The sequence below is a fragment of the Haliotis asinina genome, chromosome 6, assembly GCF_037392515.1.
Source record: "Haliotis asinina isolate JCU_RB_2024 chromosome 6, JCU_Hal_asi_v2, whole genome shotgun sequence".
Lineage (NCBI taxonomy): Eukaryota > Metazoa > Mollusca > Gastropoda > Lepetellida > Haliotidae > Haliotis > Haliotis asinina.
In genome coordinates, this window is record NC_090285.1 from 48,534,683 (window position 1) to 48,550,181 (window position 15,499).

Genomic DNA, 15,499 nt, shown 5'->3' on the forward strand with positions numbered 1-15,499 from the left:
CACATACTTACACATTCTCGCTCATGCATATACCTACCAACATATTGGCAACTATGAATGTACACATACACACATGCATATACCAACACATACACACATATGCTTATATTTACCAACGTATACATAGATGTACATATACCTACATATACAGACACATTTATACACCTACTAACATATACCTAGATAGGCACATGCCTGTACATACACACTCACGTATATCCCCACCAACATATTCACACACATGTATATACCTACCAACATGTACACACAAGCATATGTCTACGACCATATGCACGGATATGCCAAAACATATACTAATGTCCTCAAACCTACCGACATATACTCATATGTGCATAATCCTATGTATACACACATGAACATGCTTAGTTCCACATGTACAGATACATGCTTATGCATAAACACATACGGGCATATCTACAGCATGTACGTTTATGTATATGAATATATGACATTGTGTACACCTACCCATGTATGATGCCTTCATACATATACACACATATGAAAAAATGCTTACATATGCACGAGAACTGTATACAGATACCTACTAACAGAGTGTAATCGTAGGCACATGTTTCATTCATTCCATGCAAAGCAGAGATTGATGCAGGTGTATGTGTTTCCATTTTCTGTAAAAGACTCGGTTATTGTTAAGAGGTTTTGTACATACACGCACTTTGTACCTGTACACCTACGAAGTGTGTGTGTGTAAACCGAGGTAATGTTATTGCTTCCACTGCCTCTATACGGAGCTCAGCTGTGTATTAAACCGGTGGCGTATATCTACCACGTGTGCCTGATAAACCTTCAACTGTCTTGATAAAAACTTGAATGCATCGTTCCCGATGCACTTTGAAAGTGCAGAGAGAATCTGGGTTTGAGATTTGTCGCGAGGGAAAATAATCCCCCTAACTGTGTCACTGTCGACGGATGCAAGCCTAGCAGACCGATTCTGTATCAGTAACTATGGCTGAATCCAGTCACGCCGTCTCACCCTCCTCGCGGTTCCTGTTCCCAGGGCTGTGGGATAGCGTAGTTAGGTAGTTGGAAGTAGCGGGGCTACTGATCACTGGCAGAGATGATCAGTACCAACACTCTCAATAACGGACCAAGAGGGATGGAGAGAAGGAGGATGGATGTGTGAGGGAGCGAGAGAGGGGCAGAGGAGGGATACGACCGAGTCTGCTGGAGGAGAGACACGTGGGCACACACAATCTCAGACAAGTACTGATTTGTTACCGTGAACTGTGTCAATGTAGGTTCGCCTCACTCAGGGGCAGATAGCTCTGGACAAACATTCCTGGCAGGGCTGAGAGGATACAGCGGTCAGTGGTCCTGCCTCGGCCAGTGGTCAGAAGCATTTCTTTGGACCAACAGCGCCTGTTACTTCGTGTTCATTTAGACAGGAACTGTATCTCGCAGGTTGTTTGTTCGGAGTTCGATCTTCTCTAAGCCGACGCTTGTGTGTGTCAATGTTTGTGGAAAGGCAGGTTGTTGTCTCGGTGCGACTACGCTGTGTTCTCGTCCGGTGTTTGTTCAAACGAGGACAATGACGATCTCGCGTGGAAACAGCCTTCTCGCCAGCCACAGAACCATATCCCGTGTGTGACTTAATCCACGAAATGGAGGATAGATCAGCCCCGGAGTGGTTCTGTACGATGTTGTGACGACATTCATTGATACGATTCACGACACCATGAGTAACACGCCGTCCCGTTCAGCCAAGTTGCTGGAAGGCTAGTCACGTGACAGTCTGTCAACACTCCAGAGAGTTACATTATACACCATAGCTCATTAGTCGACGGACCAGGTGAGTTTTACCGTATTCCACATGCTGTTGTACAGGCTTGGCAGAGTGGGCGAGGTTGCACGGGTAATGCACGATGGGGCAGGCGTTGGCCAAGAGGGAGATGGACAAGGGTATGAAACAATACCACGAACAGCGCTTCGCCGAAGCTGTGGACGAGTGGTCAAGCGCTCTTAAAAAGATGACCAAAGCACGGACTAAGTTCGAAGCATTGGGAAACATCTGTCTTGCGTTATGTGATCTCGGAAAGTATCGGGATGCGTTGACTCATTCAGGTCTTCAGATTGAAGTGGCCAACGATGCTGACGACCCCCAGCTTAAATCCGAGGCGTTTCTCATGTATGCCATATGTAATGAGAAGTTAAGTGAGTTCACCAAGGCGATATCCTACTGCCGGTACTGTTTGCAGACAGAGAAGGTGGCGGATCGAACCCAGAGTTACGCTCACCTGTGTCTAGGAAATGCATACGTTGGACTTAGTGAGTTTCCTAAAGCTTGGAGCAGCTACACCAAAGCCTTAACCCTGGCAAGGACTAAAAATGACAAATTTCTGGAGTTGATGACCAGCGCGAGGATGGGACACATGTTTTCATTGCTGACCGATTACGACACTGGACTTGCATATTGTTGTAAAGCATGGGAGGTGGTCAGTGGGTTGCCGGAGGGCGACCCTCATGTCCGGTATAGGCGTTTGCTGGCGGTTTATATCGCCACACCGTATAGGAGGACCGGGCGGTATAACGAGGCAATGGATTACTGTGAGGTAAGTGACAATATTTACCCCTCTAATAACTTTTACACAAATTCATGTATGTATTCTGAAATTTTACATTCATTATTACACACAACAGTATTGAATTGATGATACTGGAACAGATTATCCTTTTAATGGCCTATCTTAAATGGCAACGATGTTTAACAATTCTGGATGTTTACTAAAGTGCAGGTATAACTTTGCAAGACAGGTCATTGATCTTGCGCTATAACGAAGCTGTGAATAATTCGTGACAGAAACTTCAGAAGCAACTGCGTGTTTATAGCAAATACCCATTCATGTCCTTATTGCGTGAATAACACCATTCACACATTATGGGACATCGATATTGATTCAGTCAGTGAGTAACGCCTTGAAATTGTGGCGAATGTGTATATCGGTAAACTCAGTGCATCTACCAAGGACTGCAGTTACAACGATACATTATGTATATATATTGGCTATTTGTTAAGTGTCAGGAATGAGTGAGATATTATCCATTGTATCCTTTGACGGAGTATTGTGCTCGCTCCCAGATTAGTTGAATGATGTAAAGGTGACAACAAAACAGCCAAACAAACAAATAAAACACTATTCCACAAAATATAATAAATCTGCACTAAAACCACATTCCACTGTACGAGTTCGAAACACCCCATTATATGTTACCATTATATTAATAAGGAATATAACAATTAAAAATAGGGAAATTAGGGTCGCAAAAATGTATAATAACATTATTTGGTGGGGAGGGAACAATGAATGACTGCATGATGATGATGATGATGATGATGATGGTGATGATGATGATGATGATGATGATGATGATGATGATGAATGTTGATTTAAGTAAAATGAACGTTTCTGGGCTTGTCCTTGTCCCTTAGTCGGGTTAAACTCGTGTGAAATTTCACGTGAGGGTGGACCAAGGAATAGCCCAGGAAACGCTTGTATACAATTTTAACTGACATCCATAACATTTGTCAGATACTGTTGTACTCTTTTAAGATTCCAGTATCATAGGTGTATAGTATTGCATAGATTATTTAGTTAGGGTCTGGTTATTCATAAAATATGAGGGGCAACTAAATACGATAGTCTTAAGACCACTAACCACCGACTTCCATCTTCCACTCTGTAAGTGGCCAGGCCCAATACTGTTACATGTGTTGTTTATGAATCACTGTAAAACAGTCAGGGGAAGCAATGAAATAATATGTAGCACGACATAAAACTTGCATATCTATCGTTAACTGATAGTGGATAATTTATGGTAGTTTAGCCCATACTGACATACAGAATCCAACCAGTGTAATCTCATTTCATGTTGTTCCATGTCGTTATAAGTTTCCCCGGGCTAAGATTAACGATGTTGACTGCAGTTTACTGAGGTAAACACAGATATCCTCCTGCCATCTTAAGTGTCTGATAAGTGGGAATGTCAACGTGCACGACATGCTGATATATAGGACGGAGAGGACACAGTGAACAGAGATATCTCTCACTCTCTCTTTTTTCTCTCTACCTCTTCTCGTTCCCCTCACCCCTTCCACTCTTTATCTACCTCTTTCTCTTCACACACCCTCTTCTCTCACCTCTCTATCGCCCTTTTTCCTCCCCCTCTTTCTTCTCTCACTCTGATTCTCTCCCTCTCTCTCATCTCTCTCCCCGTTACACATACTAGAGAATACATAGCTCCTACCCCATACACACTCTACCCCACCTTCCTTCCCCATCCCCCCTTTCTCTGTCTCTCTCTGCCCTTCCTTTTCTATCAAGGCTGACTAGATAATTAAAGGGTGTAATAGTTCATTAATGCACAACGCCTTTCCGTCACGTGCTTGATTTGGTTGATTGTTGTTCATATTGTCGACATCTGGTTTGATTACGATTCGATAATTTCCATCAGTCGTGATATAACTAGAATATTGCTGTCAAATTATTAAAACACAATCTACACTCTCTGTTAGAAACACGTCGAGAACAAACAAGGATAGTTTGTCATTGACCCTGAACCACGTTACATTTTCCTACTACCTTGCCCTTACCTTCAGTGCGGAAGCCCTAGATGAAGCAAGACTAGATTCCCTCAGGTTTCTAAATTTCCCACCTGACTGGGGCTCCTTTTAGATTTAAATGGGTCAATTTGGTACTGCCAAAATTATAAATATTCAGAGACCAAGGGTTAGACTATGATCAGGATATGGCTAATCTTGCGACTCTAAAATGCAGTACCACATCATGTTGCAATCGACATGTGAAATGTGTTAAACTGGGCGGTGTATTATGTCATGGCGACACGATGGTTGAGAAGTGAAATATTTCGTCCACATATTTCTGCCGACTATTGTTTTTAACTCTCGTGTTTCTCGACCAGGGCGGAAAATGTGCAGACAATGCATTCCTAAATCAATAATCACTGTATTTGTAGGGGAAGACTTGGGGGAATGTACTGTTCAAACATACAAATATTTCCGTAATCTATTAAAAAGGTTGGCACGTCTAAACCCAAAGCCCCGGGATGAGTGTGACAATATCGATTTTTCTGAATCCGCCCAAAGACAATTCGAGACGCAGTCGTGTGTGTGTTTGTGTGGTGTGTGTGTTTGTGTGGGGTGTGTGTGTGTGTGTGTGTGTGTGTGTGTGTGTGTGTGTGTGTGTGTGTGTGTGTGTGTGTGTGTGTGTGTGTGTGCAAGGACTAAGCGTTAGTCTCGTTCCATGTCTGACACATCTGTAGTTGGTATAGCATTAGGTACCTTGCCCAGAGCATGAACATGTATAACACTGTTTTGTAGTCCTGTACGCGGACATGTGTTTTAACGTCGTATAGTCTGCTATATTATACATGATATAACATTAGGGGCCTTTAATGACACATTTGCATGTCAAAATCGTTTCCGTACATACACTAACATATACAATGTCACCCACAGATGATACAAATCACATAACAATATTTTCTGATCCAGTAGATCCATGAAATGTACAGCATTTCCGTTAATCTACTCTTGTTATAACATTGCTTTCAAATACCTCATCACCTATGGGTGTTATAACATGTGTGATAATTTCCGATAATTTACATACGTCATACCATACGTCATACTGTCTAGAGCGGCATATCTCCATATGTTATAACATTGACAGGCACCTTCGGCAATGACTCCACATTACTGATCATGAAGAGTTCCAAGTCTTATATAGCATGCAGGTGCAGTGTTAAAACAAACTTTTACTTAAAACCACTGATGCCATATGAATGACACCTTAGTGTAAAGACATCATATGCAGAGCAAGACTCTAGTGGGGAAAACGCATGTGATCTAATTACCAGGATATCTGGTAAATCCTACACGTGGTGTATGAATAGCAACGCTCTATTGGGAGTTAAATGACTGGCATTCCATCGTGTATTAAAAATTTGAATTTGTGACCTTTATACCTCATTATGAATTCCGCCGTATTTGATATATCCATGACAAAGAACAGAGGACTGATGAGGTAACGTTTTTGATAATGGATAGGGATGTATGTATTTTCCTTTATAGCTAATCATACATTCGCTGTACCTGATGTGTTCATGACAATGAACAGAGGACTGATTAGGTAGTGTTCTTGAAAATGCACAGGATTCTATTTGGTGCCTGATCATATATTTTTGGTACCTGAAATGTTCATGGCAATCAACAGAGGACTGATGAGATAATGTTCTTGATAATGGATATGATTCCCCTTATTGCCTTGATACCTGATCATATATTCGTTCTACCTCATGTGTTCATAACCGAGAACAGACAGCTGAAGAGATGATGTTCTTGATAATGTATATGACTGGCTTGATACATGATCATATACTCGTTGTACCTGATATGTTCATGACCGAGAACAGAGAACTGATGAGATAATGGTCTTGATAATGGATATGACAGCCTTGATACCTGATCGCATATTCGTTGTACCTCATATGTTCATGACCGTTCTTGATAACGGGTAGGGATCTCTGTGTTTCCTTGGTGCTTTATTATGTATTCGTTGTGCCAATATTTGTTCATGGCAAAGAACGCAGGGCTAGTGTGGCTGTGTTCTTGATAATGGATAGGGATCTATTTGTGTCCATGGTGCCTTATCATATATTCGTTAGCAAAGAACAAAGGACTGATTAGGTAGTATTCTTGATAACGGAAAGGGACCTGTTTTTCGCTTTGGTGCCTGATCTGATATTCGTGTACCTGATATGTTGATTGCAATGATGCACATTAATGTCCTCGGTAACTGATCCGGCACGGTGTTCAGTGTTGTTGGTAAATGAAGAGGTACTTATGTCACCGTCGATGTAAGATATAATATACTGGGTGCACCTGTACGATTTCGGTAACTAATCAGATCCTAAGTTCCACCTACAATTGTCACGGTAACTGATTAGGTGTTAACTACTGTAATGTTCTAAGTGCACTTGACTATATATTCACCTCAACAGCACCTGGTATACTCACGATAATTGGCAAGGTACTAACTGCTGCTATAATGTTCTCGATAACGTTGTAGTTACAATGGAACCTGTTACGTTCTTGGTAACTCTTCAGTTCTAATTCTACTTGTAATTTTCTCAATAACAGATTAAGATCAAGTTCCAATTTGCAAAAATGCTTAGGTAACTGATTGGGAACCAGCTTCAGCAAGTACGTTCGTTGTAAACGGCCTGGAATTCTTTGCACCAGCAATGTTCTATCTAACTGACATCCGGTACTAATTGCACCCATAATGTTCTCAGTATCGGATCTGGTACTAACTGCATACATAGTCCTCTGAATAACTGACCAGGTCCCAGTTGCAACAGCAATGCGCTCTATATATGATCAGGTATTAATATCATCTGTAGTTATCTCAATATCACACCGGGTGTTAATTGCACATGTAATGTGCTCAATATCTGATCAGGTACGAATTAGATATATAATCTCCTCGATATCTGATCAGGTACCAGTTGCAGCTATTGGTTCTCAATATGCGATCAGGTAATTATTGGGCATGCGCTCTTCTAAAAACCTGATCTGGTATTTTTGCTCCTGTAATGTCCTAAATAACAGATGAGGTACTAGACGCATTGATAATGCTATTTGCACCTGTAATGTTCTCAATACCTGATCAGGTATTGTTCTCAGCAACAGCTCAGAATAGAATATAAACATGCATATGTTTTCTACAGGTCATCTGATCGATGTAGGTGTATACAACCTTCTTCAATAGACAACCACAAATACAGTTATCACCTATTACTATTCAACCAGTTCCTATTTTCCTCATTTCACATTTGATGTGGTGCACTCGCACATGCCCTATTTCAAAAGATATATAGTTTGGTGAGGCTCGGAGTGTCCGAGTTTATGTCTTGATTTGAAACATTTTATGGTAGACAAGTGGAGGACATTTTCAAGTACGAGGCATCGTCGTAACTGACGCTATCACATGCTTGCATTAATTTAATTTGCACATTCTTCAGTGTTTGTCAGCTACACACATAGGTTGCATGTGCATGTGTTTGTAACAGGTGTCAGCGTTAGAACAGGATACGCTCACTTGTAAGTGGACTCCAGGTATCTAACAAACAAAAGGGCAATGAATTAACGAACTCTATAATTTCTTGTGATAACAGAAGTGTTTGTGTCACTTCCGAAATTGTACTTCCGAAATATCTTCTTAATCTGCTAGAACTGAAAGCTGATATCAATAATCCCAGTGTCTCTTAAAAGAGGTCACAGAATTTCGATCCAACGATAAATATGTCCACTATTATTACTTCATAAGATGCGGAGCTATATTTATATAACTTTACGTCAGTGGTATTATGCGCCATGTCAACGCCTGTTGGCGTCAATCATCGTAAAGGGACCTGGTGTATTCAACGGCTCTATACTAACGTCACTCTTCGAGGTACGCATCATAGCTGCGGTTTGACACATCATAAGACACATGTCAACGTCAACCTCAACGTCAACCTCAACGTCAACCGATCTCACAGACTAACGTCAACCGACTTAACACGTTTTGGGTAAGGTCAGTCGATCTCATGTGCTCTAAGACGTTATACAAACGTCAACCGACCCGGAGCATTATCGAAGTTACTGGATGATCTAAGTCGTTATACAAACGTCAACAGACCTGGGCCTAGATTTCGAAGTTCTATTAGCGCTAAGATAGTCGTAAGTGCCATACATTAACATTAACTTACGACTATCTCAGTGCTAAGAGAGCTTCGAAAATCTAGGGCTTGGTACATCACACGGTGCAAATGGACTCTCTAAGACGTTACACCAAACGAACTAGGACGTTATGAGACGTTATAACATTTCCAACCAATCTGATATGCTCAAGACGTCATACCAACGCCAACCCTCTTGGTACAGACGACATGCAACATCGTCAACCTAGCTATACACAATAACAACCTTAACGCATGCTCATAATACAGTCAGAATTATACAGTCGACTTTGTTTTCAGCAGAGATTTCTTATCGATGTGGAAAACGTCTATTTACCAAAGACAACCGACCTCATGCTATCTGAATGGCAAGCGAACGTTTACATATTCTAAGACGTTATAGCACCCATAACTGACCAGGTACGTTCTAAGACGTTATATTAATGGCAGGCCAGGCTCTCGTAGACATGCAAGGGTAAGTCATACCGAGCAGACTATGGCCGGAATGAAGAATATTTCCATTAATTCCTGCAGCTAGTGTGATGTACTGTGGCATTCCTACTTCTCCCCCGCTGTACACTAATACCACTCGCTACCAGACATTACCACTCAGCACATAGTGTTCAGGTATTGTACTGGTAGTTAGATGGAAGGTCGTGACGGTTGGTTCATTCTGGCGATGAAAGAGCTATAGTCATACGGACATTCTTGGAATGTGTTGCGTAAATATAACCATGAGTATCATTCTAAATGAGTGGTGACAACTGATAACAATATTTTGGGTAGATCTATTTCATTTTTATGTTCTTTTCAGATTTGTTTAAGGGTCACGAGTTGTCCAGGTATCATTTAGCCTTGTACCATTGTAATTGTGTCACGAAAAACACTTATAAAATTTCACTTAATTCTACTTTAAACAAATTATTCAGAAAGGCGTACAAGGATTAACATAGCAAGACGAAATATGTTATTCTTCAAGATATAAATTTATCAATATGCACAGTTTCACCATTTGTAATTACAAGCACTGTTTCGATATTTCGTTACAAATGCTTGTATTCTTACGTTTTATTCGTATTTCTAACACGTGTATGTCCTCCAGATTCGAGAAACAGTGACAGAAAGTAAGTACACGTAGCATTCAGTTCAGAAGTTGAACGCAAGCGGTTTGTGTCGAACCACCGACTCACCGACTTCTTCCTCTAGACACTTCACTGCATGAATTAAGAGCCGTTTTATTTTGAAGGACAAACATATGTTTAACATGATATGCCTGTTTCGTTTATTCTTCCCCGACGAAAATATCAACAACAGAAACATTTCCATGCGAAAGTCGTACCCACACTGTAGCTAGGTGTACGATTCCGACTACAGCATGTGGTAATGTATGTGTAATAGTGATAATAACCAGTATTATCAGGAACGGGAAAGCGTATCCTATCTAAAGGGTGTCATTCGTCACAAACACATGCAAGGGCAAAGCAGCTGTTTCATAAACACTACGGACAAATACAGCAAATCAGGGCAGAAAAAAGCACAGGTAAGACAATATGATTACTGTGGAATCTGTTCTAACCGGCTGATGACCTATCCAGCAAGTTGTCAACACCGGCATAAATCCTCTGTCCCGTCTGTGGGTTGTACATATATTTTCCCTTTAAAATCTGTGCTATCCAGCAGCTGTCAATTCCGGATTTCGGCATGAAATGAACCGCCCGAAGATGTATTTATTCAGTCGTATATAACCAACTAAGTACTTTGTTGTTGCATTATTATTATTATCATTATACATATTCTCATGTATACGTAATCAGTTGTTGTGTAAAATATACAACATACAAGGACGTGCGATTCAGGAAACACGTTGTTGCTACATTTTAATCGTTAAGGAAGTATGTGTTCACTCGTAAAGGAAACCAGTAGGAAAAAAGGATTTGATCTTTTATTTTGCAAGCTGTCACGAAAAGGACGGAAACATTCCCACAGGTCCGTCGCCATATTTAATGCTAACCTTTGTGGTGACCTTGACCGACTTTGGCATGTACGGTACACGTCGTTACGTGATTGATTGAGAACTGTCCGTGAGACACACCTCACTCAATGAAATACACATTTGCACCTTTTGCTTTGTTAAATACAGCCAACTGTATGTGAAATCTACTACACAATAACAGCTGGGTGAGAACCTTTGAGGAATGACTGATCCCATGACCTTACGAAATGTATCCTTCATGTTTTTATTTACAGCTTTGACTAATTTCATCGACACTTTGAAAAAAAGACAGGCGTCTTTTAAATGTGATTTTGTGAGGTAATTGGAGTTTGTTAACCTGTAAGATGAACTGCCGGGCGAAAGAGTGTAAATATTCAAATAGCAATATTAACAAAACGTTATTAAACAGAAAACAATCACCGAAAAACTTCAGATTTAAATTCCAAACACACATTCCTGCAACCGATACATCACAAAAGAATAAGAAGTATTTTGGAATTTTGTTTCACTTTGAGACTCAGTCAAACACTGAAGTATACAGGATTAGCGGATTTGTCATGGCATAGTCAACGCGAATGGGATATATATGTAAATATAATAGTATAGACATGTGTATATGTAAAATGAAGTCTTCCAGAAGTTATCTCTCTTACATGAGGCTCTTTTTCAATTTGAAATGAACTATTGTTTTTATGAAAATTATAGACTAAGTCTTAGTCTATCTTTGAAATATAGATTTCAGTGAGGGTAGATTTTTTTTAATGTGTCTAGAAACCAGAACATCTGAATGAAAATTCTGTTTACTAAAAAACGAAAAGAAACCCCGAATTTACAAGGGAAAAAGGAAGCCATATATTTTCACTTCCTTAAATCGTTTCATCAAATATTTATGTTCTCATTTCTAAATTTGAGTTAGGTGGAGTTAACAAAGACGGTATCCTAATTTCTTCTCCAGTCGCATTTTTATTGAACCCCCATCTTAGAAAGAAGTTTTACTTCAAACATACGGAGTGTAGGTTGGCCCAAACAAGGCTAATGCCGCGATAATGGCCATGGAATACTAGGTATGGATAGGGCTAGTAACAATGGCCATCGTATTTATTTTAGCACCTATTCACGACAATCGTCATTTTCTGAGCACGATGGGACATGTCTTTTTTGTGAATGTTTGGCCACGGAATATCGGTCGGTACATATCAATAATTTAGTGTAAATATATGGGCCAGTATATTGTTATTCTATAGCCACAGATAATATTTATCTTGTCTGGAAACGTGACAAAAAATAGTACGTGGTTGACATTGATCATGTTTGCTTGTGGTTCGATGGTCAATGGTTCGGTTATAATTTGAGCAGAAGGACATTATGCTCTACGTGGACTTGGCGGTAGTTTGTAGTAGAACACAGGGCTCCGATGAATGGAAACTAATTTCTGCTGCAAATACAATGTCCAACTCTTCTACCCACAGCGACCTTGTGTCCTGTACACCAGTTGAACTCAGTTGAACAATTTGTCTGCCTACCGACGACGTCACATCCTTCTTTCGATTCCACGCTCCCTGTTTTGACGGGAGCTCACCGACTCACTCATATAATTTCATCATTTGTCATCATCATCATCATCAGCAGCAGCAGCAGCAGCAGCAGCACCACTATCATCATCATCATCATCATCATCATCATCATCATCATCATCATCATTTCGCTGGCTCTATGATACGTAGTTTCAAATACTTCCAGTTCTTTCAAACGTGGTCTGAAGACACATCCTTTACCATAACATTTCCGCAGTAGACGAAGTTGTACCCGCGCTCGACACTTACGACTGTTACAGGCTTCCGTTCTTGGGTTTCGCATCCGACATAAATTTGAATTTGTTTTTACTATAGAGGAAGTGGTAATGTGTATTTCACGTCTCCACGTGCACCTATTTATATCAACCGCCGGCATCCCCCCAGCGTTACAACGGTTTCTGGCTATAAATAGTCGCGCGCTCCTAATCGTGGCTAATGTCGGACTTATTCTTAGCTCCGAGGCTTCGTGTTATGTAATCGACGGGAGTCGAGCATTGATGATTGTGCCGGCATTCCCGGTTCTTGTCAAATATAGACGCTTAATTACCTCACGGTTAATAAACAATTCGTTTGCGTAGCTTGCAGTTATCTAAAAATTAATGTTCTGTGACATTCTTTCTATTTTTTCCGTGCGTCTGTGTTTCAAATGACCTCCATAGCAAGGATTCCTAGGTGGAACAGTTTCCTAGTTCGTGTGTTAATGTGGATGGTTGTGTGTTTTTGATTTCCTTTCAGCGTGGACTGTTCTTCGTGCTATCAACCATTGGTTTGGCTTTTTAATTTGAAATTTACAATGTGTACCTCGAGAGTTCAGAAAGTGAGTCGTGCTATCAACATCATGTCAACAGTCTGTTTCCTTTAAGCTACAGATCTCCATCCCGACTGTGAAGATTTTTGTTCAAACTGTCAACCACTAGTTTGTCTACCTCTGTGGTATCTCATCGAGGTGACCAGCGGGAGTTTATAAACCGAATAAGATTGATAAAATTTTCTTTCAGCAGCGGAAAAATATCCAAATGCGAAGGTTAAATAACGGCGAATTTCAATACCTCAACAAATGAATAATACTTCGAACTAACAATAGTTCGAGACTATAGCTTGAGATTATAGCTTAGTACATCTCACAGTCCCTGAAGCATATGTTTGTGTTTGCCACCAAGCCCTTCCTGCCCAGCAGTTGATGCAATGCTAAAACCGTAAAAGAAGCAAGTCGAGATTCCCTCAGGTGGTCATATTTCTTTCCCAGTTAGGGGTATATTTGTTGTTATCAGTTTGATATATATTCAGAGACTAACTCTTTGTCGACTACAGCGCAAACCTAAAGTTAAATAGACATTTAGGTCAAGTTCAAGATTACTGGACACCTGAATAATCCACGTGTGTGTGGCTGCTGGCAATAGTTCAGATAAAAACCCACTGACCATTCCACAGTTTAATATGGCAACCCAGCTGAGACTAAGACAGCATGTGGACCCAGAACCCTCAAGGGGTGGATGGGTAACCTATTTTTTCGATTAAAGCGTTCGCTCGTCACGCCCAAGACTTGGGTTCGATTCCCCATTTGGGTAAAATGTGTTAAGCTCATTTCTGATGTTTCCTTTCGTGATATTGCTGGAATATTTCTAAATTCGGCATAAAACTAAGTTCACTCACTCGAACCCACCAGCGCTATATCTAGGATGACTACCCGTTTTTCCTTGTACTGTATTTTTGGTATCGAACCGAGGATCGAATCACCTTCCATGCTCCGGGCAAACTCTTTATCCACTTAACCAATGATCATCTCCCCGATAAAGGCATCTTCAAAGTGTTTAAGTACAGATTATCACTATTTCACCCATTATGCCAGCTGGTGCTGAATCTTCAAGGAACACGGAGTAAAGGTTCAAAGATGTGATATGCGATCAACGCAACATTCCAGCTCGGAGAGGCAATTGTTCTCATCGAATAACGGAGTATGGCATTTACAGGGTGTATGTTTAGAGACAGAAGAATAAAAGCCCTGGGGTTCACAGAATACCACCCATGTACAATCAGATACAGGAGTCCGGGGTTACGTAATGTCATGGTATTTTCTATATGAAGAATGTGCTTCAGGTTCGCCTCAAACCACGATACCTACATTACGTAACGCTGACGATATTGGGGAAATATGCAGCGTGCATATTGTATGTCTGTAAGTAGAACTGGAAGCCGGGAGGCAAACGATGTCCAAACTTTACCCTGTGTTTCCCTGTGCAAGTGTAAGAAGAATGTTACACATATTTGTCATAGGGGCTGTGTTAGGGTGAATGCAAAACACAAAATCAAATGATTATCTCGTGAGTCCACATACAAAATTACTTTTACTTATAGTTGTATTCGGTGCCTGTCCCCCGCCGAGATATCGCTGGAACGTTGCTTAGAGCGGCGTAAGACTAAATTCACTCACTCACTCACTTACCCTTTGCCACAGACCCAATGGTCACTCGAATACTATTAAACTATTAAACAAACTAAACTATTTAAAGTAGTCGTTTATTAAGGGTGGGAGTTCAGTCAGGGTATGTGTATACGGATTGCTCATGATTTGTGTTATTTATACCCGTTTATTCAGGTTGTGTGTTTACTAAATTTAGTGAGGGTATTTTTTGAGTAAGTGAGTGAGTCAGTGAGCATGGTTTAACACAACTTTTGGCAATATTCCAGCAATATCACGGTAGGGGACACCAGAAATGGGCTTCACACACTGTATACATATGAGGAATCGAACCAGGGCATTCGGCGCGACGAGCGAACGCTTTAACCACGCTGACTACCCCAGCGCCGAGGATATTTCGAAAGTACACAATCGTTTTGTTCAGATGTGTTTTTATCGACATGTATATGTGGTATTTGTCTTCTGACCGATATCAGATCGTATAAACATATTCGGGATAAGTGAATATCGCTCATTCATATTCAGATTATCAGGGCTGTTTTCCTACTCTGCGCTCACATCTCATACCGCCTTTGTAACAATACTATAGGAAGCTGATGTTGAGAATCTCACGAGAAAACCTGACACGTGAGTTTTTACTTTGAACTTGGGACACGGGTTTCCAGGGGGGTCTATTCTCCGCGATGGGCGCGCGCTGCAGAGTTACCTCCCTTTGACGGGCCATGATTCAGTGAA

General features: G+C 40.8%; 1 protein-coding gene across 1 annotated transcript in view; it reads left to right on the forward strand.

Moving 5' to 3' along the window:
- The first annotated feature begins 1,034 nt into the window (after positions 1-1,034).
- The window catches only part of LOC137287572 (43 kDa receptor-associated protein of the synapse-like), a 31,911-nt gene continuing 17,446 nt past the window's right edge, over positions 1,035-15,499 (forward strand). Inside the window, exon 1 of the mRNA XM_067819937.1 lies at positions 1,035-2,588. Coding sequence (XP_067676038.1) covers positions 1,902-2,588 — 687 coding nt within the window. The 5' untranslated portion in view covers positions 1,035-1,901. The remainder of the gene's footprint in view (positions 2,589-15,499) is intronic.